The sequence below is a fragment of the Saccopteryx leptura genome, chromosome 2, assembly GCF_036850995.1.
Source record: "Saccopteryx leptura isolate mSacLep1 chromosome 2, mSacLep1_pri_phased_curated, whole genome shotgun sequence".
Taxonomy (NCBI): Eukaryota; Metazoa; Chordata; class Mammalia; order Chiroptera; family Emballonuridae; genus Saccopteryx; species Saccopteryx leptura.
Genome location: NC_089504.1, coordinates 347808615 through 347821852, shown reverse-complemented (window position 1 = coordinate 347821852; position 13238 = coordinate 347808615). Strand labels below are relative to the sequence as shown.

The window sequence follows — 13238 nt, the reverse complement described above, 5'->3', positions numbered from 1 at the left end:
GTGGGAAGGAGAAAGGGAAGGAGGGAGGGAGGAAGGAAGGGAAGGAGGAAGGAGAGGAGGAGAAAGAAAGAGAGAAAGAAAGAAGAAAGAAGAAAGAAAGAAAGAAAGAAAGAAAGAAAGAAAGAAGAAAGAAGAAAGAAGAAAGAAAGAAGAAAAAGAAAGAAAGGAACAAATAAAGAAAGAAAGAAAGAGAAAGAAAGAAGAAGAAAGAAAAAAAGAAAAAGAAAGAAAGAAAGAAAAAAGAAAGAAGAAGAAAGAAAGAGAAAGAAAGAAGAAAAAGAAAGAAAGAAGGAAAGAAAGAAAACAGAGATACAGAAACTAGTTAGGTGGCTAGTGCAATAATTCAGACTAGACTCCTGGGGGCTACACTATGATGAAGAGGATACAGGAGATACTGGTAAGATATGATGACATCAAGAAGATGGTGCAGCAGGCATCAGAGGGCCCTTCAAGGGCATCCTGGACTATATGGAGGACCAGGTTGTTTTCTGAAATTTTAACAGTGACACCCACACTTCCACCTCCAATCTTAGGCTGGCATTGCCCTCAGCAACCAAGCTCATTTCCTGGTTTGACAATAAATTTGGCTACAGCAACAGGGTGGTGAAGTTTATGGTCCATGTGGCCTCCAAGGAGTAAGAGCAAGAGGAAGAGAAGCCCTCAGATACTGGGTAATCCTTGCCCCAAATAGATTCTCCAACACACTGAGAATCTCCTGACCATGGTTTCCACCTCTGACCCCCTGAAGAAGGGAAGGGACTTAGCAGCCCTACCTTGTCATGAGCCATCAATAGAGTACATTATACCCAGAGGGAGGGGCAAGGCAAAAGGCAGTGGGATGCTCAGAAATATAGAAGCAGTGGGTCAAATGAGAGAGACCTGGATGAAAATTCCAGGGGCTGAGTCTTGGGGAAAGAATGGGGAGAAAAGCAGAGCTGTGACCAGAACACAGATATGATCCGGGGACTGATGTGGGCAGGGGTTGGAGACAACCAGCTTGGTTTTCCAGAAGGAAAATGAGTTGCCAGTATTCACCGGAGATATGAGACCAAAGCTCAGGAGAGGGGCTGGGCTGGAGGATGAGGAGGTAGGGACAGTCCTTTGGGAGTCACCTACCTATGCTAGCTGAAGGTTTGGGAGAGGAAGACAAAGAGAATCACCTGGGGAGACTTGGGCTGCAGGGTAGACACCCTCCGGATATCATTAAAGTCCCCTTTTTTACAGCTTCCGGAGGACAGAGGAGGAAGAGGACACACAGAAGACAGGAAAGGGACCTTAGAGAAAGAGGACCAGGCGACGTTGGTGACATCCAGCTATGCCATACGTCCTGGAGAGATCCAGGGGTCAGAACAGCAGGGAGGCAACCATTGGATTTGTGGTTGGAGGTTGTCATGAGTGACCCCGGAAAAAGCAGTTTCAGGGGGCAGAAGTCAAACCAGAAAGATTTAAGAGGCAAGAAGCAGAAGGTGTGGGGACAGCCGAGGCTCCCAGAAGGAGGGAGGCGTTAGTGAGCAGGGCTGGATTAGGGTGCGATTGGCCCCAAGACGCCTTGGGGACAAAATTTAAGGAGGCACTCACTCTCAGGCTTGTGCGGGTGGCCCTGATAAAGAGGGGCAGACACACGCCCCAAAGCTGTCAAGAAACAGAGGCCCATAAAGAGAGACCCTCTGGAACTAAAGGGAAGGAGATAGCCCTGTAGGAGAACTTAGAGACCCAGACAGAAGCCAAGTCCCTCGATCTCCAAAACACAGGCTGGCCAGTGGTAGAGGCTCCAACCTCGGAGGGCAGAGGGTGGGGGAGGGGCGGGTGGGAGGAACGATTCACATTGATAATTTGGGAACAGGGGCTAGGGACACCTGACCTGGAGGAGCCAGGAAAACACGGAGGGAGGGAGAAAGAGCTTCCTCGAACCCTCCTGGGGAGATGGAGCTTCCCTTCCCCCATCAGTGAGTATTGGGGGGAGGGGAGTTTTACCATCCTTGGGATCAACAACGAGTCCAATTCTACCTTTTCTCTGGGCTGCTCCAATTCAGGGAGACTTGTGGGCCCAACTCAAAGAGGCAGCTCCTTACACCAACCCAAAACTCGTTTTCTTCTCCCAGAAAGTATGGTAGGGCAATACCTTTCCGGGACTTACTTTCTGTAGTGGGCTGATGGTAGCACCCAAAAAGGTATGTCTGTGTCCTGACTCCCTTCCCTCCAGACCTGTGACTGTGACTTTATTTGGAACAAGGGTCTTTGCAAATGTAATTAAATTAAGGTTGCCAAAATGACGTCAAGCTGGATTATCCAGGAGCGCCCTAAATCCAATGACAAGTATCCTTATAAGAGACAGGAGAGGGGAAGGCCATGCGGAGAGGAGACAGAGAGCAGGGATGCGGCCACAGCCCAAGAAAAGTCTGTGCTCCCCTAAAGCTGGAAGAAGCCGGAAGGAATTCTCCCCTAGAACCTTCACAGCGACCATGGCCCTGCCAACAGCTTCATTTCAGACTCCTGTCCTCTAGAACTATGAGAGAATCAATTTCTACCATTTGAAGACATCAAGTTTGTGGCGATTTGTTATGGCAGCCCTAGGAAACCAATATAGTCCCTATTCTGTTAAATGACTGGAAAGTTCCTCGCATGCTTCCAGCCCTGAGCTCCTCCAGGTTAAACCTTTCAGCAAGGAGGGGAGTTCCAGGTCTAGCCAAAAGGTGTGTTTTTAACTCACAGTCCCAACCCCCTTCTCAGGTTGAGGTTTTTAATACGTTCACTTGAGCAAGGACAAGGGAAGCTGAATTAAGGGCCCACCTTCCACTCTCCAGAGAAGGAGAGTCCGAGAGAGTGTTTCATGACCCACTACCCCTCTTCTTTCACCCAAAGCTCCTGCCCAGGCTGGTCGAAAGGGCCAAAGCGGACCGGGCCACATTACTAAAAGCAGAGAGCTTTTCAAAAACAGGACTCAGCCTTTCTGACTTGTCCTTATGAATGAACGTCGCCCCCTCTTCACAGTGGCTCGCCCCACCCCTCATGTCTGCCTTCTTCCTCTGCCTTCCCCACTCTTGGGGGGCAGGACAAGAAGGATACCCCCGAAGCACAAGAGTGGAAAGCACTCTCCCGCCCTCCTCTCAGGACACAGCTGGGGGGGAGGGGAGGTCAGCAGGGTTCATAAAGGCCAGATGTTGAGGAGAAAGAAAGCAGTGCCCACCCACGCCCACCACCCCACCCCCACGCTCACCCCCAGAGGAAAATAAAATTAAAGGACACAGTTTTTAAAACGAACAAATTTTTTATGATCCAAAAACAGTTTTTCTCAAGAATCTGCTCTATGCAAACAATAACTTTTTACAAAGCGTTTTCACAGAAAAGGAGACAAGTCCTTCCCCAGTATCGTATGTGGGAATTGTTCCTCCCTCGCCCCGTCTTGGGGGAAAGGAGGGCATTACTCACTGGTGTGGAGAGAAGGGTCACTGGGTTCCCCTCACACCTCAACTTGGAATCTCCCTAAGACTTAACCTCCCCTGACCTCACCTGGGTGGAGAAAGCGACTCCACCCCTCCCTGACTCTAGGGGATCCTCCCAGCCGAGGGCGTGGTTCAGGCCTAGCTCTCCCCTCCCCCCCAACCCCAGAAAACAGAACCTCTGACCTCAAAACTAATCCCCTGGCCCTGCCCCCTTCGGATCCATCAGGTCCCTGACAACTCTCAAATGCTAGTAGTTAGGTGGGGGGAAACTGAAGGTACCACAGCCAAGTTCCCATCCAAACCCAAACTTTGCCCCTTCAAACCTCACTCACTGGACCTTGTGGTTAGGCCAGGAGCCCTTTCATTTATCCCTCCACAAAAAGCAGCTTGTCTTGTATCTCTCTACTCCTCAAGGGGTCTGAGTTTGGTGTCCAAAGAATGGACCCTTCTACCACCACCCCCTCCCGTCCATAAATCGGTGGAGAGGACCTCTAAAGGCAACTTGTTTGGTCTGATTTTATTGATTTCTTCCACCTTCCATTACTTTCCCTGGGACAGTGTCCAGCTCCTTCCCTTCTGGAGGGGAGGGGGTTCCCTCAGCCCCTCCCTTCCTAATAAGAGTAAACTGGGGAGGGGCTTGGTTTATTAAAGGGACTCCTCCTTTAGCCATCAGCAAACAGGAAAACTGAAGGAGGAAACTCCAAAACGACAAAAGAGAGAAAAGTTGGTGGCTGAGACTGAAGATCTCGCCAATTAGGGGTCTCTTGACTTGGGGACCCTTAGGAAGGGGGTGATAGTCCCCTTGCTCAAGCTGCCCCTCCCCCCCCTGAAGGCGGTGTGGTGCTTAGAGTGCTGGGGAAGGCCTGAGGGGAGTGAAGAGTTAAAGGCCTAGGTGGTGGGGGTGGGGGATGCCCCCAGGGAGCTGCCAATCACCTCCCCGCCCCCAATACAGCCCCCTCATCCCCGGCTCGCCCACAGAAACAACCGGTTTGTCCATCACCTAGGCCTCTCTCCATCTTTTTTTCCCCGTCTTGTCTTGGAACGGTAGCGTCCTTTGCTCCCCCAGAGATGATGGCAGTGCCCCCAGAGATCCGCGATGGAAGAGGGGAGGGGCTGGAATTTCTGTCATTAAGCCCTTTTCCGTTCAGCCTTCTCCTGACTCTGGCCCTTAGTTCTTCGCCAAAGGATGAGGGAGAGGGGGTGTCACCCAGTCTGTTAGGTGCTTGAAGATCACTGTCATTTGAGGTCCCGCTGACCACAGCCCATAAAACATAAAGGAGTCAGGCCAATGTGAGAAACCAGCCCTCAGTTTGGCTGTGACCCCAACTTTTCCCTCTTGACGGAAGAGGTTTCGTGCTCAGGGTTCCTCCAGGTTGAGCCCCCAGAATTTGACGCCGGGGGGCTCAGGGACAGCGGGACCTCCCATCTGCCACCTCCACAGCGGGTGGGCAGGCGGGGGCTTAGAGTCTCCCTGGAGGCGAAGCGAGGATGCCGGCCCTAAGTCTCCGTCCTCGCCCACGACCAGGGCCGGGGGGCAGGGGAAGCAGTCGAGGAGGCTGAAGGTGCTGGTGGTGGGGAGCGTCGGTGCAGGGCGGCGGGGCTGCGCGTTTCGGTGGGGGGGCGCCGGCCTTCGGCGTTTCTTGGCTGCTCCCCGGGTGGGCCCTTTTGCTGGCGGCCGCTCGGGCCCCCTGCGCAAGCTCGGAGTGTCGAGGGCGAAGCCCTTCGCATAACACCAAAGTTTCGACCGGCGGATCAGACGATCGAAATGTTCCTGGCGGAGGTTGCCGGGCGCGGCCGGAGCTCCGCTGGCCGTCGAGGGGCTAGTGGCGGGTGCCTCGGGGGCGGCTTGCGGGGGGGTTCCATCGACTGCGGCAGTCTGGTCGGGCAGGGGAGGCTCCGGCGCGGCCCCGGGCCCCGCGGGCTCGATGGAGAGGCCCGCAGGTGGCGGTGAAGGCCGGGAATCGGGCTCCCGATGCGGGCTGGCGGCGGCGGGGCCGGGCTGAGAATCGACACCCAGGGCTGGCCTAGGCGGAGTTGAGGCGGAGTTGGTCGGAGATTCCCGAGGGCTTCGGGGCGCCGGGCAACGGCCCGGAGGTCCGCCGGAGCGACAGCCGAAGTGCGGGAAACTGCCTCCGCCCTCTTCCTCCTCTCCGCGGCCCCGGCACACTGCGGCGTCGGCATCCTGGCCGGCCAGGGAGCTCGGAACGCTGGACCGCCCGGCCTGTCCCGCGAGGTGTTTCAGGCCATCAGGGGCCCAGCCGCCGGTGCACAGGGGGTCGCGAGGGCCCAGCAGCAACGGAGCCCGCGGCGCCGGCTCCCCAGGCCCCAGGCCCAACGAGGACGCCCGGGGTTTGGCAAGGGCGCAGAAGGCAAGGGCACGCAGGCACAGCGGAGAGAACTCCTGGGTCCCCAGGCGCGGCTTCCTGGGTGTGGGGGAGCAGGGCGACCCTCGCGGGGACCCCGGCACTGCGAGGCGGGGAGCGGGGCACAGAGTCTCCATGGAACCGCCTAGGGGGGTGCCCACTGAGGTGGCCCTGGTCCCAGAGGCGGGATGCCCCGGCTGCCCGAAGAGCCCACGGGCGAGGGGAACATCGCCCCCCCTCGACGGGGAGGTCTCTGCTCACGGGCGCCCCCGGCCCGCACCCCTGGGCCGCGAAGCTCTGGCTCCCTCCTCGATCTCGTCACGCGGCCCTCCCGGCGGCCGGACTCCTGGGTCCCTGTGAGTCCCTGCACGGTCGGCCGCCCTTCCTGCCGCCGCGTTTCTTGAGCAGCCCCGGCGGGAGCCCCTCTCGAGTAGCCAGAGCGCAGAGGCGGGGGAAACAAAGCGACCGGCGACCGCGGGAGGCGGGAAGGACCCCGGGCCCGGCACCCGGTGCCCGGGCCCAGGCGGCGGGGAGGGCGCCTTCCGCCCGCTCGGCTTCTTTCTTCCCCGCTGGCTCCCGGAGACCGCGTTATAGAGAACTGCCCCCTCGCTGCCCCAATACCAGCGCCGGGGCCGCGAGCCCGTCGCTGATTGGGCGGCACTGTCTGTGACGTTAGCCCGGACCCCACCCCTCCGGCGGCACCGCCCCCGTCCCCATTCCGCTCACAGACACACACACGTGGAACTGGCGCGACTGAGGCTGGGAGGGAGCGAAGGAAGGAGCGTGCGCGGGTGGGATCGCAAGGGGCGAAATGCGCCGCTGCACGTGGCCAGGTGACTCCCGGCATGTAGTCGTCGCAAAATAATTCCTTTTCCCCTTTGCACCCACGGTTTTCACATCTGTAAAATGGGAATGTTCGTATCTACCTTCTTGGGGCTACTTGAATGAAAATAGATGAATCTCAAAAACAATGTTTAGGGAAAAGATGAAATGAGGAGATGGTGGCTTACTAGCTTTGCACAGCAAGGACTCCTGCTGGCAGAGAATGTTCCAGTTCCGTATAACAGTGCCTGGTACACACAGTGGGCTCAAAAAATGTTGAATGAGTAGTTGGGAATTAAAAGTGTGCCAGGTGAACAAAGGAAAACATAAATTAAGCGACGGGGTATTATTACTCCACGGAAGACGATAGATGTTCTCAGTAACTTTTTTTCATTTCTCTAATGCAGTTTCTAAACGCCCTCCTGGCCAAATTCTGAATGGCTGCCTCTGCACCCCCGCTCGAATCCCAAGACTCTGCCCTCCAAGTCCTGAGCTGCGAAAATAGGTTGAGGAAGCCAGAGGAGGGGACACACGGAATCTTACTATTATCTCCCCCAAAAGTAAAGCTAAGAAAAAGTGAACCCCCAATTTAAAAAAATCCCCCTCATGGAGAACCACCTCTCCAATAGCACGGTCTATTTCCCTGCCCTGCTTCAGTTTCTGTGTAGCTTACTGTGATAGGAAAGCCTGAATGTATTTATTCTTTATTGTCTGTCTCTCCCATTAGTCTGGGAATGAACTGATGAGAACTTTGTTTTTATCACTACCACATTGTCACTCCCTAGAACCATGCCCAGAGGTAATAAGTGCTCAAAAAATATTTGTAAATGAATGAATGAATCCCCAGGATATTTCTCTCTGGATAAAAATCAGGTTATTGGAATATGGCTGCCTCCCATCCTCAGAAATATGAAGAGAGCTCAGTATGATGGCTTGGAGTGAAGGTGTGGAAGGAGGCTGAGGGGCTGTCACAAATAGAAATATCTCACTCTGGGGCTGGGGTAAGAGAGGATTCCTGTAAGGGGACAGATGATGTGGCTTACATCCTGGTCTTCCTGGCCTTGACAACAGGAAGCATTTTTTCCCCCAACATGTCATCAAATATTTGGGAGGAAAGGAATCAGTAAGGTCGATCTCGCCCCCTCCCTTTGCAGAGGCCAGAGGTAAAGAAAGGACCCAAGGCGGGGCTAGAGTTTCAAGAATAGGGGAGGGTGTTCTGTTGCTTGAAATTCTCACCCTCTAGCATCTTCTACAGGTTTCCAGGGTAGTTGTCATGAGGGGAGATCCTAGGGTTCTGTTGGTCTAGACTTCAGGGTTCCTAAGTGAACCAAAACCCTGACCCCGCTCCCCAAACACACACACACACACACACACACACACACACACACTAGGAAAGTTCTGGAAGGATGATGATTTTCACAGCTGTCTCTTCTGGAGGACAGTGCGGAGAACTCTTATCCTGAGCCAGCAATGCCTGCTTTCTTTTGCTGTGGGGCAGAGGGGCATCTGCTTTAACCCAACTCCACTCCAGCCTCTTTGCAGCTGCGAAGCCTGGGGAGGAGGCTTGAGCCTTACCTGCAGGAACCTGGACAATGCAAATCAATGGCTTCCTCCTTCTCCCACACCAAAAGCCACCACTCCCTCAAATCTGAGTTTGGAGGCTTTATTGGGAAACTTTACTATTGGGAACCCTTCCCTGGAGAAGGAATTCCCTTCACCCCACTGTCCCTTCTTTCCCTTCCTTGAATCAGGCGCCCCAGAATATATAGCCCAGACTGAAAAGCTCTTTGTGGCATAGAAGCACTTTGCAAACGGTAGGAATTGGTGTAATCATCTCCAGCTGAAAGGACTTAGATAATCAAACCTCAATTTTCAGAGCACTTGGATTGGGGGTGCCGTCTGTGCAACTCTGGGCAGGTCACCTAGACACTCTGAATCTCAATGTCTCTGTCAGTGGAAAGGGGATAACAGTAGCTGCCTCACAACACTGTCAGGACGGTAGAAACATGATGTGAGCGAGCTGGCTCCGCTGTTGCAATTCCCATTTCCTACGGTAGAGGACACTCGACCCCGTCCTTAGCTAGCGATGAGAAGGCAACAACACCCTTCTCAGGAACCCCTGAGATGTCACTTGAATGCTGGTTTCCAGCTGACATCTCCAGAATAAGGTATAGGAAAGGTCCTGAGGGACCTGGAAGCCAGCCCTTCCCTGTCCGTGGCCCATCTAAGCCTCTCCCAAAGGCCTGTGTTCAAGAATTTCCTGGAGGAAGAAGGCGCAACAGGGAACTGGTCTCAGAGGTCCAGCCCAATAATGACCTCTACAGCAATGACTACATTCCAGTCTATGGACTAAGAACTTTATGTTATTTAATCCCCATAACAATGTTATAAGATAGATACTACATTTTACAAATTTTACATACCATACCTAACCCAATGTTGGTGCCCAATTCAATGATTTTTTAATTAAATTTGCAGCTCTATGACGATCGCCACAATGCAGTTTTAGAACATATCCTAAGAGACTCCCATCCCCCCTTGCAGTAACTCCACATTCCTACCCCCAGCCCCCGGTGACTAATCTACTTTCTGTCTCTCTACATCTGCCTTTCCTGGACATGTCATAGAAGTGGAATCGCTCTATATGTGGTCTTTTGCATCTAACTTCTTTCAGAAAAGCATAATGTTTCTGAGGGTCATTCATGCTGCAGCAGGTATTAGTAGTCTGTCCCTTTTTATTGCTCAGTAGCAGCACCCCATGGTATGGATATACCACAGTTTGTTTATCTACTCACATTCGGGTTGTTTCTACTTTTCAGTTATTATAAATAATACTGTTATGAACTTCCAGGTCATGTGGTAAATTTGCATTTAACTTTTTTTTTTCTTTTTAGATTTTATTTATTTTAGAGAGGAGAAGGAGAAGGGGGAGAGGAGGAGCAGGAAGCATCAACTCCCATATGTGCCTTGACCAGGCAAGCCCAGGGTTTCAAACCAGCGACTTCAGCATTCCAGGTCAACACTTTATCCACTGCATCACCACGGGTCAGGCTGTGTTTAACTTTTGAATAAATAGCCAAATTGTTTTCTAAACTGGGTAAACCATTTTACATTTCACTAATATCTATATTATAAATGAAGAAAGTGAGACATGGCACTTTAAGTGATTTGCTTAAGGTAACACTGCTAGCAAGTGTCAGTGGCTGGACTCAACCCCAAGTCCGAAGTCCATACTCTTAACCAGAAGTCCGCCCCATGACAATGACAATGAATCTAAGAGGGAAACCATTTCTCGCCCAACCACACCGTAGCCACCACCATTTTACCTATCTTGCTTCTAGTATTCCCTAAATCAGACTCTATTCCAACTCAGAAGGGCTGCATCACACACACTTTGCTCTACCCCTTCTGGAAATTTGCACCCAGGGTAAATAGCTTAAGTTCTGGACTCAGATGGGTCTGTTCATCTCTCAGATTCATTGTTTTACCAACTATGTGATTTGGGGGCAAGTTACTTAACCTCTGCCTTAGTTTCCGCATTTGTAAAACAGCAATAGCATCTTCCTTCATGCCATTTAAAATAATTTATTATGTATAGTCAATAATATTGCAATAACTACTTAAGGTGCCAGGTGGATACTGGAAATATCAGGGGGACACTTTGTAAAGTACATGATTGTCTAACCACTATGCTGAACACTTGAAACTAATATAAAATAATATTGAATGTAAACTGTAATTAAAAATAAATTTTAAAGTTCTTTTTAAAATTTTTTTAATTTATTCACTTTTAGAGAAAGAGAAGAGAGAAAGAGAGAGAATAAGAGAGAGAGAAAAAGAGAAAGAAGGGGGAGGAGCAGGAAGGCTTGACCAGGAAAGCACAGGGTTTCAAACCGGCAACTTCAGTGTTTCAGGTCTATGCTTTATCCACCACAGGTCAGACCTAAAGTTCTTTCTTTAAAAAAAAGAAAAAAAAAGAAAGAAAAAAAAAAAGGCCCTGGCCGGTTGGCTCAGCGGTAGAGCATTGGCCTGGTGTACGGGGGACCCGGGTTTGATTCCCGGCCAGGGCACATAGGAGAAGCGCCCATTTGCTTCTCCACCCCCTCCCCCTCCTTCCTCTCTGTCTCTCTCTTCCCCTCCCGCAGCCGAGGCTCCATTGGAGCAAAGATGGCCCGGGCCCTGGGGATGGCTCCTTGGCCTCTGCCCCAGGCGCTAGAGTGGCTCTGGTCGCGGCAGAGCGACGCCCCAGAGGGGCAGAGCATCGCCCCCTGGTGGGCGTGCTGGGTGGATCCCGGTGGGGCGCATGCGGGAGTCTGTCGGACTGTCTCTCCCCATTTCCAGCTTCAATAAACAAAACAAAAAAAAAAAAGAAAAGGAAAGGAAAAAAAAGTTTATTTATTGATTTTCAAATCAGTTTGAAAGAGGAAGAGAGAGAGAGAGAGGGAGAGAGAGAGAGAGACACCAGGAACATAGATTGGTTCTTGTATGTGCCGTGACTGGGGATTGAACTGGCAACCTCTGTGCTTCAGGGCAATGCTCTAACCAACTGAGCTAACCGGCCAGGGCCCTAAAGTTCTTTTTAAAATGTTTATTATGGAAAATTCCAAACCTATACAAAAATAAAAGTAAGTAGAGGAGTATAATAAACACTGAGCTTCAACACTTATCAATTCATGGCCTATTTTGGTTTATCCTTATTACCACCCACTGTCTCCCCATTCCAATTTTTAAAAAATCAACTTTACTGAGGTATTATTTACACATTATTTTCTTGTGTGTGTGAGAGAGACAGAGAGGCAGAAACAGGAAGGGAGAGAGATGAGGAGCATCAACTTGTAGTTGCGGCACTTTAGTTGTTCATTGATTGCTTTCTCATATATGCCTTGTCGGGGGGAGGGGAGGCTCCAGCTAAGCCAGTGACTCCTTGCTCAAGCTAGCAACCTTGGGCTTCAAGCTGGCGACCTTTGGGCTCAAGCCAGCAACCATGGGATCATGTCGATTATCACGCACTCAAGCCAGTGACCCTGTACTCAAGCTGGCGAGCCTGCACTCAAGCTGGCAACCTCAGGGTTTTGAACCTGGGATCTCAGCCTCCCAGGTCGACACTCTATCCACTGTGCCACCATTGGTCAGGCCTGAGGTAGGATTTAAATACAATAAATGTACATTATTAGTATACAGTTCAAATAGTTTTCACAAATGAATATGCCTGTATAATCACCACAATTAAGATATAGAACATAACCCATATCATCTTGATTCAAATCCCAGACATCTCATTTCAATCTTAAATATATCAATACTTATTTCTACAAGATAAAAACTCTTTAAAAATGAACATAACTGCCTGACCAGTCAGTGGTGCAGTGGATAGAGCGTCGGATTGGGATGCAGAAGACCCAGATTCGAGACCCTGAGGTTGCCAGCTTGAGCATGGGCTCATCTGGTTTGAGCAAAGCTCACCAGCTTGGACCCAAGGTCGCTGGCTCGAGCAAGGCGTTACTCGGTCTGCTGAAGGCCCACAGTCAAGGCACATATGAGAATGCAATCAATGAACAACTCAGGCAAGGGTCCCCAAACTTTTTACACAGGGGGCCAGTTCACTGTCCCTCAGACCATTGGAGGGCCACCACATCCAGTGCTTCTCTCACTGACCACCAATGAAAGAGGTGCCCCTTCTGGAAGTGCAGGGGGGGGGGCGGATAAATGGCCTCAGGGGGCTGCATGAGGCCCGCGGGCAGGCCGTAGTTTGGGGATGCCTGAAGGTGTCACAATGAAAAACTGATGATTGATGCTTCTCATCTCTCTCTGTTCCTGTCTATCCCTCTCTCTCTCTGACTCTATCTGTAAAAAAAAAAAAAAAGAACATAACCTCAACGGTATTATCAAATCTAAAAGAATTAACAGTCATCTTTAACATCATCAAATAGCCAGTGTTCAAATTTCTAACTATTTAAAAACATATATATAGCTTTTAAATATTTTATTTATTGATTTTGCCTGACCAGACAGTGGCGCAGTACATAGAGCAGGGGTCCCCAAACTATGGTCCGCGGGCCACATGCGGCCCCCTGAGGCCATTTATCCGGCCCCCGCCACACTTCCGGAAGGGGTACCTCTTTCATTGGTGGTCAGTGAGAGGAGCATAGTTCCCATTGAAATACTGGTCAGTTGGTTGATTTAAATTTACTTGTTCTTTATTTTAAATATTGTATTTGTTCCCGTTTTGTTTTTTTTACTTTAAAATAAGATCTGTGCAGTGTGCATAGGGATTTGTTCATAGTTTTTTTTGTTGTTGTTGTTTTTGTTGTTGTTCATAGTTTTTTTTATAGACTGGCCCTCCAACAGTCTGAGGGACAGTGAACTGGCCCCCTGAGTAAAAAGTTTGGGGACTCCTGACATAGGGCATTGGCCTGGGACACAGAAGATTCAGGTTCAAAAGCCCAAGGTCACCAGCTTGAGCGCAGGGGCATCCGGCTTGAGTGCGGGCTCACCAGTTTGAGCACGGGGTCACTGGCTTAAGTGTGGGATATTAGACATGACCCCATGGTCGCTGGCTTGAGCCCAAAGGTCGCTAGCTTGAAGCCCAAGGTCGCTGGCTTGAGCAAGG

General features: G+C 51.1%; 1 protein-coding gene across 1 annotated transcript; it reads right to left on the bottom strand.

Moving 5' to 3' along the window:
• Positions 1–3248: 3248 nt before the first annotated feature.
• EPOP (elongin BC and polycomb repressive complex 2 associated protein) lies at positions 3249–6384 on the bottom strand. Its single transcript, XM_066364369.1, has one exon. The coding sequence runs from the start codon at positions 5941–5943 to the stop codon at positions 4801–4803; it is 1143 nt and encodes a 380-aa protein (XP_066220466.1). The 5' UTR covers positions 5944–6384; the 3' UTR covers positions 3249–4800.
• Positions 6385–13238: the final 6854 nt, after the last annotated feature.